The 14345-nt window shown below is 42.6% G+C and overlaps 1 protein-coding gene across 1 annotated transcript in view; it reads left to right on the top strand.

The window, feature by feature from the left end:
- The window catches only part of LOC150044372 (neuronal acetylcholine receptor subunit alpha-7), a 73099-nt gene that overhangs the window by 28141 nt on the left and 30613 nt on the right, over positions 1–14345 (top strand). Inside the window, exons 2-3 of the mRNA XM_090321518.1 lie at positions 4898–4942; positions 11105–11214. Coding sequence (XP_090177644.1) covers positions 4898–4942; positions 11105–11214 — 155 coding nt within the window. The remainder of the gene's footprint in view (positions 1–4897; positions 4943–11104; positions 11215–14345) is intronic.

Raw genomic sequence — 14345 nt, 5'->3', positions numbered from 1 at the left:
ATTTTAGGAAGAATGAGAACACCGGTGAACATTAGTAATTGTTTGTAGAAAGGAGATGTTGAAATCTAGACCAGTTCTCTAAGCCTTTTTGGTTGTGAATGCATTTCCAAATTTAATTTTATATGCCTTTGTTCTGTTTGAATGCTTTGCTGTGAACCTATATTACCTTGATCATAAAGGTAATTTAAAATTAAATTTGGAAATATATCCACAATCCACATTATGAAGTGCAAAAAAAGTAATGGTAATAGACTTACTGGCTAGTCATAAGGTTCAAATAAGTTATTGTGTGTGTGTGTGTGTGTGTGTGTGTGTGTGTGTGTGTGTGTGTGTGTGTGTGTCTAGGGTGGGGAGAGAGACAGAGGAAGGTAGAGATAATACAAGAATGTAACCTGCTCCAGGGTTAGGAACCAGAGTTATGTTCCTGGTATCTTCTGTGTCAGAGTACTTGTTCATTTCTCACCCATTTTTCTATTGGATTTCCTGCCATTTCCTGATTGGTCCATACAAATTCATTTTCTTAATCTGGACACATGTCTTTGTCAGCCCTTCTGCTGACTCAGAAGAAATCACAGGCCATCGGTTTATTGTCCTGTAATGGCAGAATGGAAATAGGGTGGATGAGATTAGATAACTTATTCTTGCTGAAAACTATGGATTTATAGCATCTAGAGGTCACTTCTGAACACAAGAATCAGACATGGCTAGATCTATTGCTATGTGGTTTATTTTCTCAGCTTCTACCCAAAAGGCAGCAGTGGAAGGACAGCATGAACCAAGGAAGAAGGGAAGGAGGGAGGGAGGGAAGGAGAGAGGGAAGTAATGAGAGGACAATGTCATTGAATAAGGTGTCCCCATAACTTCCAAAAGAATAATTGCTGTAGGAATGCAAGATAGTGTATTACCCATCATCGGAACAGTTGTATTCTAAATCAGGTGCGTAGTTATTCAGAAAGATTGATTTAAAAAGGAGAAAAAAACCCATGGTGACATAAATCAAAGCCTGCTCCTCTCCTGCATGCCCAGATTTAAAAGAAAAGAAAAGAAAAAGAATGAAGGGAGTTTGGCCAGTTGACACTGGGTGCGGTTCTTCTTCTGGAGTCAGGCCTTTTGACTCCATCGTGGGCTGTGTGTGAGTGATCCTTGTCTCCTCTGGAGCCCCTGGAGGCTGACAGGAGTTATGTGTCTTGCGGCAGAGCTGTGTGGACTCAGTGACAGATGCTCACATCACATGACCTTCCGCAGATTGGACCCTCTCTCCCCTCACCCCTCCAGCTCGAGGAAGCACTCGACAGCTTTTATCACTCTCAGCTCAGGAGAGAGACCATGAAAAGCCACAGAAATAAGTGCCTGTGGCTTAGAGCTTGAGGGGCTTCTGCCTGCATGAGGCTCTTCTGCTCCATGAACCAACATTGCTGAAAAGATTTCCAGAGGGCTGTGAACAGACAGTTCAGCACCCTTATGTTCACATGACGAAACCCTCATCTCCTCAAAGATGGGTTCAGCAGGAGAGGCCTGGGGGGGGGGACTGGAACATGAATGGAACTAGTGTCCTTAGAAAAGAGACTAATATAAAGTCAGGGGCTGGTGGCTCACACCTGTCATCCTGGCTCCTCAGGAGGCCGCAGTCTGAGGATCATGGTTCAAAGCCACACCTAGGCAGAAAAGGCCTTGAAACTCTTATTTTCAATGAATCACCAAAAACTATTAGAGCAGGAGGAAAATTACATTCCCCCCCCCCAAGAAAAATCCCAGTGTTTTTCCCACCTGACCTGTGAGGGAAGGGGTGTGGATGCTTCTGCCTCCTGATTCTGGTGTTATTCATAGGTTCAAGGTTGCTCAGAAGACCCTCCTTTCCCAGGGGAAGGAACAGGCTTTTCCCACTAGGTGGGTCTGTGACCCAAGTGGATCCTCTGCAAGTTCTGCTCTGTCCTAAACAAATGATCTTATGTGAGAGGTTAGAGTGACAAGTGTGGGCCGGCCACTCTCGGTCTGCTGGTCTCTCAAACACCAGGACTCAGTTGCAAGGAAGTCTGTGAGATTTGTATCTCCAATAAAACACCAGAAAACTGGAAGTGGTGCTGTGACTCAAGGTGGTAGAGTGGTAGCCTTGAGCAAAAAAGGCCTAGAGATAGATAGCAACCAGGCCTCAGGACCAACATAAAAAGGAAAGCAAGCAAACAAGGAAGGAAGGAAAAAATAGATCATAGAGGATAAGTACAAAGGGTCATAGAGAATAAAAAGCAGCCCTTGTCAGTCTGGGTAAAGTCTGTCTCTCTATCAGCTGTCCTGAAGGGAGGGTTAGAGATCCCTCGTCATTATATTGTTTAGTCCTATCCCACTCCATCTCATATTCCAAGAGCTTAAGAACGGTATTCAGTTCCCTGGGTATGTGAAGGACTAGAATAGTGCTAGAGACTGGAAGTGCCCAGTAGATGTTGAATGAATGAATGAATGAATGGTTGGTTGGATGAAGACTCCTTGTACAGTATGATCAGGACTTGATTGTGTGTGTGTGTGTGTGTGTGTGTGTGTGTGTGTGTGTGTGTGTGTGTGTGTGTGTATGGCAGCATCCCTCAGGCTTCCCCTGGGACCCACGCTGGGGGCTCTCTCTGGCATCCCTACCCTGCCAGGTGGTGGCTGGCTGCTGCTTGTTGATTACAGTTTGAAACCATGAGTTAGTCCCATGCTGCTACCCCGGTGCAGAAATCCAGTGTCGTTCTAATGAGCTTTCTGTTTCACTGGGATGGTGGGAAAGAAGAAAGCCTTTTAATTAGATTGGTAATAATTGAGTTCCCAAACCACAGAAGTCTTTCTCTAGAGAGGAAAGCACAAATGCAGTTAAGAAAGAAAAAGAAAAAGCAAGGAAGACTTGTAAGTGGAACCCTGGCTAATTCTAAGTCCATTAAAACAACAACAGCTTCTTAATAAGTTAGGGCAGTTCTGAAAGATTTAGCAGTGTCAGAGATGTCAGAGATGGAAGCAAAACAGAGCCTATATGAGTGGAAGCATGCATGGCTTGATCAGGATCCTTGACTCAGCACAGGAGTACAGACAAATGTGAGCTCAAAAACTGTTTTCTGCTTTAAAAAATATTGATATGTCTTACTTGGGGAAGGGAGATATAGTTCTTCCTCTAATTAAATTGTAGTTGCTCTTTAACATATCCCGTGGCTCAGGACCTCTGGAATAGTCTCCCAAGTTCCCTCTTTCTGCCTCTGGGGATTTCCCAAGCTCACTCCTTTCCCCTTTAGGGTGGGAAGCTGGGTAGAAGGAGTTACTGCTGCCAACTCCTGTATTTAAATTTGCCATGTATTTAAATTTTCACAAGGAGCAGCTTTTAATTCTCATTCGCATCCCTGCGTGCTGACACGCCCTGACAGAGGCCATGTGTTTTCTGCCATTCGGTGATTTTCCCATTAGTGAGCCAGGCCATGGCGTTCTTGCTGTAGTGACTCGAGGTCTCAGCGTGTAGGCAGGTCTTCATGAGGACATTCATAACTACATCTCTTGGAAAGGATCAGTGGCTAATTTGTAGAGTCCTTGAAGTTGGAATTGAAGGTACAAAGTAGAAGAATAGAAGTAGTCTAAGTAGAATCATTGTACGGCATTCTCACAGTGTGCATTTCCTAAACTATCCTGGGCTTGGCTCATCAAAGGCTAGTCACATCCCAGTTGGATTAAAGTCTTATTTAGGTAGTGTTTTAGTTAACTTTTCTATCATGTTGCCAAATATCCCAGATAACCAAACTTATAATGAGAAAAGATGCGTTTGACTCACTGTTTTGAATTTGCAGTCTAGAACCGATTGGCTCCATTGCTTTGGGCTTATGGCAGGCAGCGCATGAGAGTGGAAATACGGGAAGCACAGCTGCTTCCCTTCATGGCTAGGAAGCTAAGAAGAAGAAAGGGCTGCAGTCTCACTGTCTCTGCCAGGGCCTCACTCCCAATAACCTAAAGACCTATAAGCTCTACCTCACCCGCTAGTGTCATCTTGTGCACTAAGTCTTTATCACATGGGTCTTTGGGAGAAACCTAAAAATTAAACCATAGCAAATGCCTTGTGTTTGCACAAAGCCACCGTTGATATGCTAGCTGAGTTCCGTGGATGGTCCAGGGACATGTCACCACGGTAGACAGAGGTGTTATGGAAACCTAGGGGAAGTGAGTTCCAGGGGTAAATGACTCTTCTGGTAAGTGCCTTACCTTTGTGTTACCTGGATAAGGAGTTATCTTCTGTGTGTGGCAAGGGCCTGACATGTTTCCAGATAGAAGATGAGAGAGAAAACAGCCCTAATCCTCCAGGGCGGAGATAGAACTGTGACCCACTCAATACCCTTGGGACATGGTGGGTGACCTTGTCCCAAAGGAAGGCCATACCTCCTTTACTGGAGGAAGGGAAGCATATAATATTTATATTTGTTGAGAAGTATATGAATTCTAGTCATAAATTCAACTTTAAAAACTTGGAACTGCCCTCAATGTTTTAAAGTATATAAATTATATTAAAAAATAAGGAGGAGGTGGCGAAGGAGGAAGAAGAAGAGAGGAAGAGGGGGAGGAGGAGAAGAGGAGGAAAAAGAAAAATAGGTGGGTCCTGAGTAGACATCATTTCTAGATGCTAGGGCTGTTTGATTTTAATTTTCTTCTTTATTCTCCAACGTCCTACGCAAGTGCTCTATAATAAATGTGTAGTACTTTGGAATAAATAGAAAAGTCTAACTCTGGGGAAATGCTACGGGCATTTATTTGGAAGTTCTACATGTAATAATGATCCCGGTAGTCAGATTCCTCCATGACTAATTATATCATTCCTTCCCTTGTAGAGCACATAAACCATATTTATGACACTGATATTTATCTATCTATCTATTTATTTATTTATTTTGCTTTTAAGGATGAGAAGAACCAAGTTCTAACCACCAATATTTGGCTGCAAATGGTAAGTTAAATGCCTCAGGTCTGTTCTTGCGTCTGGTCTGTTCATTCTTGCTTCTGAGCTCTTTTCTTTTCCTTTCTTTTCTTTTCTTTTCTTTTTCTTTTCTTTTCTTTTCCTTTCTTTTCTTTTCCTTCCTTCCTTCCTTCCTTCCTTCCTTCCTTCCTTCCTTCCTTCCTTATCACAAGGAAAGCAATCAAGGTCAAGAAGAGAATGAGCTGGGCTCATTACCCACTGACTCACCATGTTCCAATCATAAATCCTGGGGACATGATATCACAGACTGACCATGGCTAATCTACAGGGTCCTGTAGGTAGGAACTGAGCATTCTGTGTTGAAAACACATCTGGGCTGGAGGATATCCCAGCTACAGTGTGTGAGTTGGGGACATTTCAAAACCATGTCATGTAAGCCAAATCAGAAAATGCAGGGCTGCACTTCAGCGAACACAACCTTTTCTGGAGTTGTTCCCTGGGGCCCAGCAGCAACTGTCCTGCTCTCTGCCTCCATCTCATAGTGGGTTAGACTCAAACTATGGGTTCCTAAGCTGGAAGCTTTTCACCACTGGCCCTCTGACAATTCCTAAGAACCTTGGAGAGCTGTAGAGGTTGGGCAGCCCTAAAATCCCCAAATCCATCATCTGAAATCTGTAATCAATATTCACGTAGGAATATTGACTTGGCAACCTGCCACTCAAAAGAGTTCCGATTTCTTGGAGTATTTCAGAATATATATATACATATATGTATATATGTACATATATGTATATGTATATATGTACATATATGTATATGTATATATGTACATATATGTATATATGTATATATATATATTACATGAGGGATGCTCAGCCAGTAAAGTCTATACAAATATTTCAAAATCCATGAAACACTCAAATCTGAAACATTTCTGACCCGGTAAGACAGTCTCAAGTCTCACCCTGTATTCCTGGATAATTTTTTTTTTCACTTTACCTCCATGACTCTATTCTAAACTTAATTAACTGGGAAAGATGCCACACTCATAAAATTGAAACTATTGAAATTTGAACACAAAACTGCTCTTTCCTATTTCAGGTAGTATCTAATTACCATAAGAATTCTATGCTCATGTCATTCATTTAAAATCCATTTAAAGCAAATCTTTCTTTGGTTATCAGATATTATTCATGCTCCCCTTTTCTCGTTGTACCTGCATTTCTTTCTTGCTTACTTGGTCTTTTTTTTTTATAGTTTTTTGAGACAGGGTCTTGCTATACTTGACTTCACACTCATGATTTTCTTGCCTCAGGCTCTGGCATGCTGGGATTATAAGCATGCACCACCATACCCGGCACATATCTGTATTACGACCCATTTCTTCTTTAGGATTTGTCTTATTAGCCCGGTTTCAAATAATGTAATACTTGTACATCTTTTGTTACTTTCTCCCATCTTGGTTTTGTTCCCTTCAAATGTAAGTATTTATATAAAAATAATTCTTCCAAGCCAGGCATGATGGCTCACGCCTGTTATCTCAGTCTTTTGGGAGGAAGAGAGATTGGAAGAATCGTGGTTGGTCGGAGGCCAGCATGGGCCAAAACATTAGTGAAATTCCATCTTAGTCCATGAACAGGACTTGATATTGGATGGTTACAGACTGAAGGCTTGCCCCAGGCAAAATCATAAGACCCGACCTGAAAAATAATTAAAACAAAACAGCATTTGGAGGGTATGGCTATAATAGTAAAGCATTTGTTCTGAGGTCAAACCCCGAGGCTGCCAAAAACAAACCAATGAACATATTATATTCCCTCAGACTAGAAGTAGTAACATATTTTTTTCTTCTGGGATGATTGGAGATCGCTATTATGGATAACATAATTCACCAAGATGACAGAGATTATAAACTTACAACATAAATTGTTAAACACTTTTTAATTGGGAATTCATGCTTGTGTCAACCACAGTTTATTGACAGATCCACAGTTGATTATTTTTTATTTCTAGAAATTGGAGGACAATAAAATTGTCACCGCCAAGCTCTACTACATTTTATTAACAAACCCAGCAACATGTGGAGTCAGTAATGAGAGATAATGTGAAAGTGGTGTTATTCATTTTTTTGAGTTTATCCTGGATGATATGCTAGGAATAATGGTGTTTTCTTCAATTGTCTCAGGCCAACAACTTAATTAGTTTTCCTTTCATTTTTGTTGAAAGTGAAGGAAAAAAAACCCAACCATCTCACTTGGCTGGGTGTGGCAGTGTACACTTGTAATATCTCAGCACTCAGAAGGCTAAGAAAGAAGAATGGTGAGTTTGAGCAGCTTGGGCTATTTAGTGAGACCCCATTTCAAACACACACACACAACAAACACACCAAAACTGTCCCTTGAGAGTGCCTGCCACATCATTTTTGAAGTAATTTGCACACATTGATACTGGAATTGGGCTCAAATTTAGTTCTCGAGTCTCTGTCCAGAGATAAAACCTGAAGCAAAGCCAGGCATCCAGTGGCTCACACCTGCCATCCTAGCTACTCAGGAGTCTGAGATCTGAGGGCCGTGGTTCAAAGCCATCCTGGGTAGGAACATTTATGAGACTCTCATCTCCAATTAACCACCAAAAAAACAGAAGTGAAGTTGAGGCTCAAGTGGTAGAATGCTAGCCTTGGGGGAAAATGCTTAGAGAGAGTACCTGAGCCCCATGTTCAAGCCCCAGGACCAACACACACACACACACACACACACACACGCACGCACGCACACACACACACACACACTTTATTTGCTTACTTAATCCAAATTTGGGTGCACCTGCTGTGTAGATATGTAAGAGTAACCAAAAATTGAACGCACTTACCACACCTCTTACCCATTTACAATCAGGCCTTGTAATGAACTCATTTACAGAAGGGTTAACCACTAAGAGATGATAAATGTTTAAAGAGATGGAAAAGCTAATTAGTCTGATTATTTTACAATGTATAATGCCTTGATTTATCTCATTCAACTCATACATATGTATAACAATAGGTCAATTTAAAGAAAAGTAAGTCTGATAAAGTAAGGAGGTTAATACAGGAAGAGCATGGGATCCCCTCAAGATGGATCAGGGGTCCAGCACATGGGTGGGCCTGGGGTGGGGGCAGGTCTCAGGTGCCACTGATCCTGCTATAGGAAAATGGGAGGAAAGGAAAGGCCCAGAATCTTCTAAATGGGAAAACTGCTCCATGTCCTAGCCTTAGTTGATATTTGAACAAGCCAAATTTCTCACTACAGATGAACTAATGAAGCTGGCTGATAGCATTGATCTGGAATGTTTCATCCCCACGCCTGCATTGCCTGTGTGTGGGGGGGGGGCATGTGGGGGGGCATGCATATGTGCATGTGCTGGACTGGGACTTGAATTGGGGGTCTCACACACTCTTGTTCACTCCACTCCCCTCTCCTTGTCTCTCCTCCCCTCCACTGCCCTCCCCGCCCTTCCGCTCCCCTTTCCTTCCCTTCCTATTTATGGGGTCCTGAGCTCGAACTGAGAACCCAGCTTGAACTGAGAGTTCCTGAACATTTTTACCCAAGGCCAGTGCTCTACCACTTGATCCACAACTCCATTTCTGACTTCTGGTGATTAATTGGAGATAAGAGTCTCGAGTACTTTCCTGCCTCAGTTGGTTAGCTTTGAACTGTGAGGCATGGATCTCAGCCTCCTGAGTAGCTAGGATTACAGCCATGAACCACTTGCACCTGTCTTGCCTTGCTTTCGTGATCAGAGCTGGTGTTTTACCACTTGAGTCATACACCCACCCAGCATTTTTTCTGGTTATTTTGGAGATGGAGTTGTAAGGACTTTTCTGCCCAGGCTCACTTTGAACAATAATTCTCCAGGTTTCCGTTGAGTAGCTAGGATTACAGACATTCCAAGAAGCTTGTATTTAGAACAGACCTTAGCACTTGGCAAATAAACCTGAGCCTCTGTGGCCCTGACTGAGCCCAGTGTTTCAAGGGTGACAGCCCTAGTGTCTCATGTGGCCAGAGTGTGGACTCAGGAGACCTCAGGTGTCCCGGGGGCAACATAAATGACCCCCTGGAGCTGTTTAGAAAGAGGCACGCATTAATTCTTGGTTTTGCATCCTTTGGCTGGTAACCAGCCTGGCCTGACCCTGCCTGAATACAAACGCATGCAAGAAGTGAAGTTCAGATTTTTGGATTTGAACAGCACCAGATTCCAGGAAGCAGAAATGAGGGCAGGAGGAGAGTACCCCCAGCCCTGGCTTTTTCTCTTCTCTTTCCATTTGTTGTTGCTAATTCCCTCTTGTGAAAATCTAAACAAACAGAATCTCCTCTCCAGAGTATTTAAACCTGAGGTCTTTTTTTTTTAAACAAATGTTGGTTTTTTTTTTTGCAGGGATGGGGTGGGGTGGGCTATGCTATCTAGAATGAAAGACAGAAGTAGGAAGAAGAGAACAAAAAGAAATCGAATTCTCTATGACTTACAGCGTGTTGATTTTATCTTTTTTCCCTCCCAGATGTCCTTGATTCTTATAGCTTGCAGGAACACAGTTGCCTATTTTTCCCCTTACTTCTCCCCTCCCCTCAGAAGGAGCAAGCCCGTGGTGGATTTTTCTGGGAGGAGGGAGGCCTGTCAGATATCGTCTGATTTCATGTATGATAACAGATGACAGGAACCATTTCTCTTTCTGAAAAGACATGGCAGCCATTTGGAGATTTGCATTTGCTTTCCTTTTTTAAATTTTTTAAAAATCTGTCTTCTATTCTTTTAGAATATTGACCATTTTCCTGTCATTGGATGTCCCCAGCTTCCCTTTATTTAATGGCTATTTTTAACCTCCTAATTCTAATTCTGGTGCTAATAGCATTCACATCCGAGAATATTAGGTTGTACAACCCTAATTATTTCTAAATTGTTTCCTTTTAAAATTTTTTTTGCATTTATTATCTCTGACGCATGGAAGTGACCGCCCGTACATTAGTGTATGAATAGGCCTGGGCTGCAAAGACACGGACTGCATCTGGGTTTAGCAGGTGTGAGCCTGCCACCATGTCTGGCTGAGCAAAGGAAGTTTCAGGGGTAAGGGATGGAGGAGGCTCACTTTCCTCCCCTCAGGTCAAAATGGTTGACTGCAAGAATTTTCAAAGAAGTGATGAGATGTTGTTTTCCGACACCAAATATGTGGTGTCTTTTATTTTAATTTTTTATATGTGTGCAGGTACTGGAGCTTGAACTCAGAGCCTGAGCTCTGTCTCTTAGCTCCCTCCCTTTCCCCCTCCCCCATCTCTCTCTTTCTGTCTCCCAGTACGAGGGATTGAATTCAGGTCCTGTACTGTCCCTGTGTTGTGTTGTTTAGTTTTGCACATGCTAGCGCTCAACCACTTGAGCCACAGCTCCACTTTTGACTTTTTGGTAGTTAATTGGAAATAAGAGTCTCACAGACTTTCCTGGCTTTGAATCTGCATCCTCAGATCTCAGCCTTCTAAGTAGCTAGGATTACAGGTATGAACCACTGGTGCCTGACAAATGGGCCTTTCTGTGACAAAGGTCAGTTGAAACCTAAAGTAGGACTTAGTTCTGAGACCACAGGTTTGTGAAGGTTTCTGAAGTACTGGTCTGTTCTGTTTTTTCCCAACTCCACATCTTACTGCCAAGGTCATGGTACCTGCCACCACCTCAGACCTTCCATCTAAAAATAGGCTTCAAGAGGTTTCTCTAGGGTTCTTGCGCAGCTCACACACATTCATGGGAAGGAGAAATGGACTTCATTTCCACAGCCTGGAATAAGTGAATATTATTTGTTCAAAATATCTTCATAATGAAAACTTAGAAAGCACCACAGTTACTCATTTGGCGAGAAATAACATTGCTTCGGCAGGAGAGGCCTGGAGGCGTACAGAAGCTTAGAATTTGCTTTGGTGTTTGTCATCCAAAGGTGGCTAACGATGACAGCAGGGCTTTAAGTATCATTTTTATGCTATTCATGCTCATTTTGGAAGGGATTTTATTTAATTCCCATTTTCCTTGTATTTTATAGGTAACAGCTCAGTTATGTAAATAAATGTCTGGTAATCTTTTTGACTTTGAACTTGCCTAAAAAAATAATCTCTTACAAGAAACAGAAGTAGGCCAGGAAGCAAAAAAGCTACTAATGGTGGTGTCTCTGTGTGTCAGTCTTGGACAGATCACTATTTGCAGTGGAATATGTCAGAATACCCCGGCGTGAAGAATGTTCATTTTCCTGATGGCCAGATTTGGAAACCAGATATTCTTCTGTATAACAGGTAAGCCTTGTGGATCCATAGAAAACAAATGATGTTATGCTTGCCTACAACTATCAATCAAACATGTATGAGTATTTTATCAAACACCTGCCATATTATCTATTGATCTATAGATTGATAAATTAACCTATCATTTCTATTGATCTCTCATCTATCGACCTATTATGTACCTGTCATCTGTCTATATCAAATATTATCCATTGATCTAGCATCTATAGATCGATTGACCTATCATCAATCTATCATCTCATCTATCTATCCGTCCATCTATCTATCTACTGATCTATACTTTTTTTGTTTTAGTACTTGAGCTTTAACCCAGGGCATTGATGGTTTTCTACCATTTGAGCCATAGTTCTACTTTCATTATTTTACTATTGGAAATCATGGGCTTTTCTGCCCAAATTGGTTTCGAACTGTGATTTTCAGATCTCAGCCATTCAAGTTGCTAGTCACAGGCATGAGTCACCTGCACATGGCTTCCTACCTAAAATTTGGAACTATTGTGCCTCCCCCGCCCCCCCCCCTCCCCGCCCCAAGCTTTCCAGGGGACCGGACCTTTGGGAAGCAGCTTTGTCTCCCTCTGCTGGTATTTTCTATGTTTGCATTCAAGCTTAAGTTCTATATGTTTCCTGGAATGACCCTATGTCAGGTGCAATGGGTTTTGTCTGCATTGTTGCATCTTGTGAATGCAACAAGCTACAGTCAGCACAGAATGGAGCTCTCTCAAGGAGAGTTTGGCTAGAGTCCACAGTCTAGATCTAGGATCTGCTTGGTTCTACATTTGCTTTGGGAAAGTTCTGTTTGGAACCAAGGCTGAATTTCAAGAGCATTAGCGACTGGAAGAAGCATGCTGACTGAATTGTTTACAACTTCCCAGCCTCATGTAATGTCAATAAACAACCACATTGTTTACAATAGTCTTTTCTCCTGAGTATGAGAAATAAGAGATTGATTCTTGAGTCAATCAAAGCAGTCGGATTCTTTTTTTCCTTTTTGTATACCCAAACAACAAGTATCTAGGCAGGGTATATTTATAGAAGCAGCGAAATTTCTATGCTAAGCCACATATCCAAGTCAAGAACTCTAGAACCACTCTGCTCTGTTCTGAATGGTGATGGCCAGATTAATAGGAAGGATTTTGGTTCCCCAAGGACGGATTGCTTCTGTGTGGAGGGAGCCAGGAGTCTGAGCTTTTCTGACTCACAGAACTGTGTGAGCACATTTCACTGTCCACCGTGGCCCAGTGCAAGATCCCAAGATCCCTTAGGTCTGTCAATGTGTCCACCCTGTCCTTTCTACTTCCCAAAGGCTAGATCATTCGCTTTCTTACACCCACTTTACCATTTGAGTCATAATTCCCTTGAGTGACTGGGCCTTTCTGTAGAAGAAAAAAAAATCTTCTCCTAACCTGTCATTTGTTTCTTTAAGAAAACAAACTGAGCTTTGAGAGAAGTGCAGGGTCAGAGTAAGTGATCTCTGTTTGAATGGATAAAGCCTAGCAGCTTCCTGACCTGGACTGTGTCTCACCTGATGTTTCCTGGGGGTTTCTGTTGGATTGCTGGGGTTGCGATAACAGAGTAGTTGGACCAAAGAGTATCACTAACACACGCTTACTTGCTTACATATCTGGAGGCCAGAAGCTGAGATTTGGGTTTCTCAGTCTTCTCCCTGTGTTTCCACATGACTCTTCTAGAATCCTTTTCTGTGTCTTAATCTCTTCTTCAAAGATACCAGCCTAGTGTGGTCACCTAGATTTTCTTACTCCATTATAATCTCTCTCTCCAAAGGTAGAGGTCCTATAGAATAAGCAATTGAGGCCTTCTAGTTGCCTATGTAAAAGCAAGTGGTTGGAGTAGAATTTCTAACCTTGGTTTATAGTTACTCTAAATACACATTTTTGCCCTGTAATCTATCGTCTCTATAGACTTTAGATCTTAGCTTTCTCTTCTGCCAAGGGTGGGAGTTGCCAGCTCCCACAGAGTTAGGATTTGGAGTTGTGTGGAATAGTCCAGGTATGGTCGTTGGCAGAAGGCCCAATGTTCAGAAAGGCAGTTGTGTTTCAGGGTGTCACAATGTGGGTTTCCAATGCAGAGGTAGATGACAATTTCACTATTTTAGAAGAACTGTTGCTTTCCTTATTCCCAATTTATGTTCTTTGTCTCCAATCAATCATAAATATTATAATATGGGAGAATCTCAGAAAGGAGACTAGAAGTGATGGGTTTTATGGTTATGTGTAAGATGATTAATTCCGAAACATAAAATGGTTGATAAGCCCAACATTCTGGCTAATGAAGAGTTACTAATTTTTCTATAAAAGTGAATTTTAAGGAGCAAAGATTACAACAGTCTCTTCCTGACATACAACACCAGGAAATAACACCAACTCCTCCCTGCCTGATCTAATTGATGACCCAAAAAATGTTCCCCTTGCAGCTCCTCTAAACTTCCAGTTATTTTTCTCTTGGTGTCCCTGTATGTCTAACTCTTTTATGGAGCCTGAAGGGGCCGTGTTCGTTGCTGCTTTTTGTTTTTCTGAGTAGTGGGACATAGAATTTATTTCCTGAGGTTACTACTACAGGCAGGACTTGCATTAACCCGATCTGACATACTACTTAAGCTGTGTCAGACAGTGGAAAGCCATCCTCAGAATGCCTCCATGGGCTGCTCTACCCTGCAGAAGCCACACCCCTCAGACCCCGATGCTGAGGAGTGAGCTTGCCTGCTAGGCTAGAGGGCTGATAGGGACGCTGGCTATATCTGGGAGGTTAGCCCGAGCCAAGGATGGGCCTCCACTTAGGTAGTTTATTCATTCCCCTTGGGGTGCTCTGAGAAAAAACAAGGTGAGCTGCCGGTCATCTTAGGCACTGGTCTTGAGAGTCCCAGCATTTCTTCTCCTCTCATTTGATTGGTCAGCATAGGAGCCAGGGGAAGGACTGGCAGTCCCTGCCTCCCCTCAGGGCACACCGGGAGGGAAAGAACAGGAAGACGAAGCTCAGAGACGACCAGGAGAAGTCAGATGATGGTGGTGGTGGAGCAAAAAGGATCAGAGCAGGCAAGCATGATGAAGATACTGGCTACTCAGCAAGGAGCACTCTGTGGGGGGGCCAGGGTGAGAGGATGAGGAG

The sequence above is a fragment of the Megascapheus bottae genome, chromosome 30, assembly GCF_031878675.1.
Source record: "Megascapheus bottae isolate mThoBot1 chromosome 30, mThoBot2.hap1, whole genome shotgun sequence".
In the NCBI taxonomy this organism is placed as follows: domain Eukaryota; kingdom Metazoa; phylum Chordata; class Mammalia; order Rodentia; family Geomyidae; genus Megascapheus; species Megascapheus bottae.
Note: the sequence above shows the minus strand (reverse complement) of the source record. Positions and strands in the feature narration are given on the sequence as shown.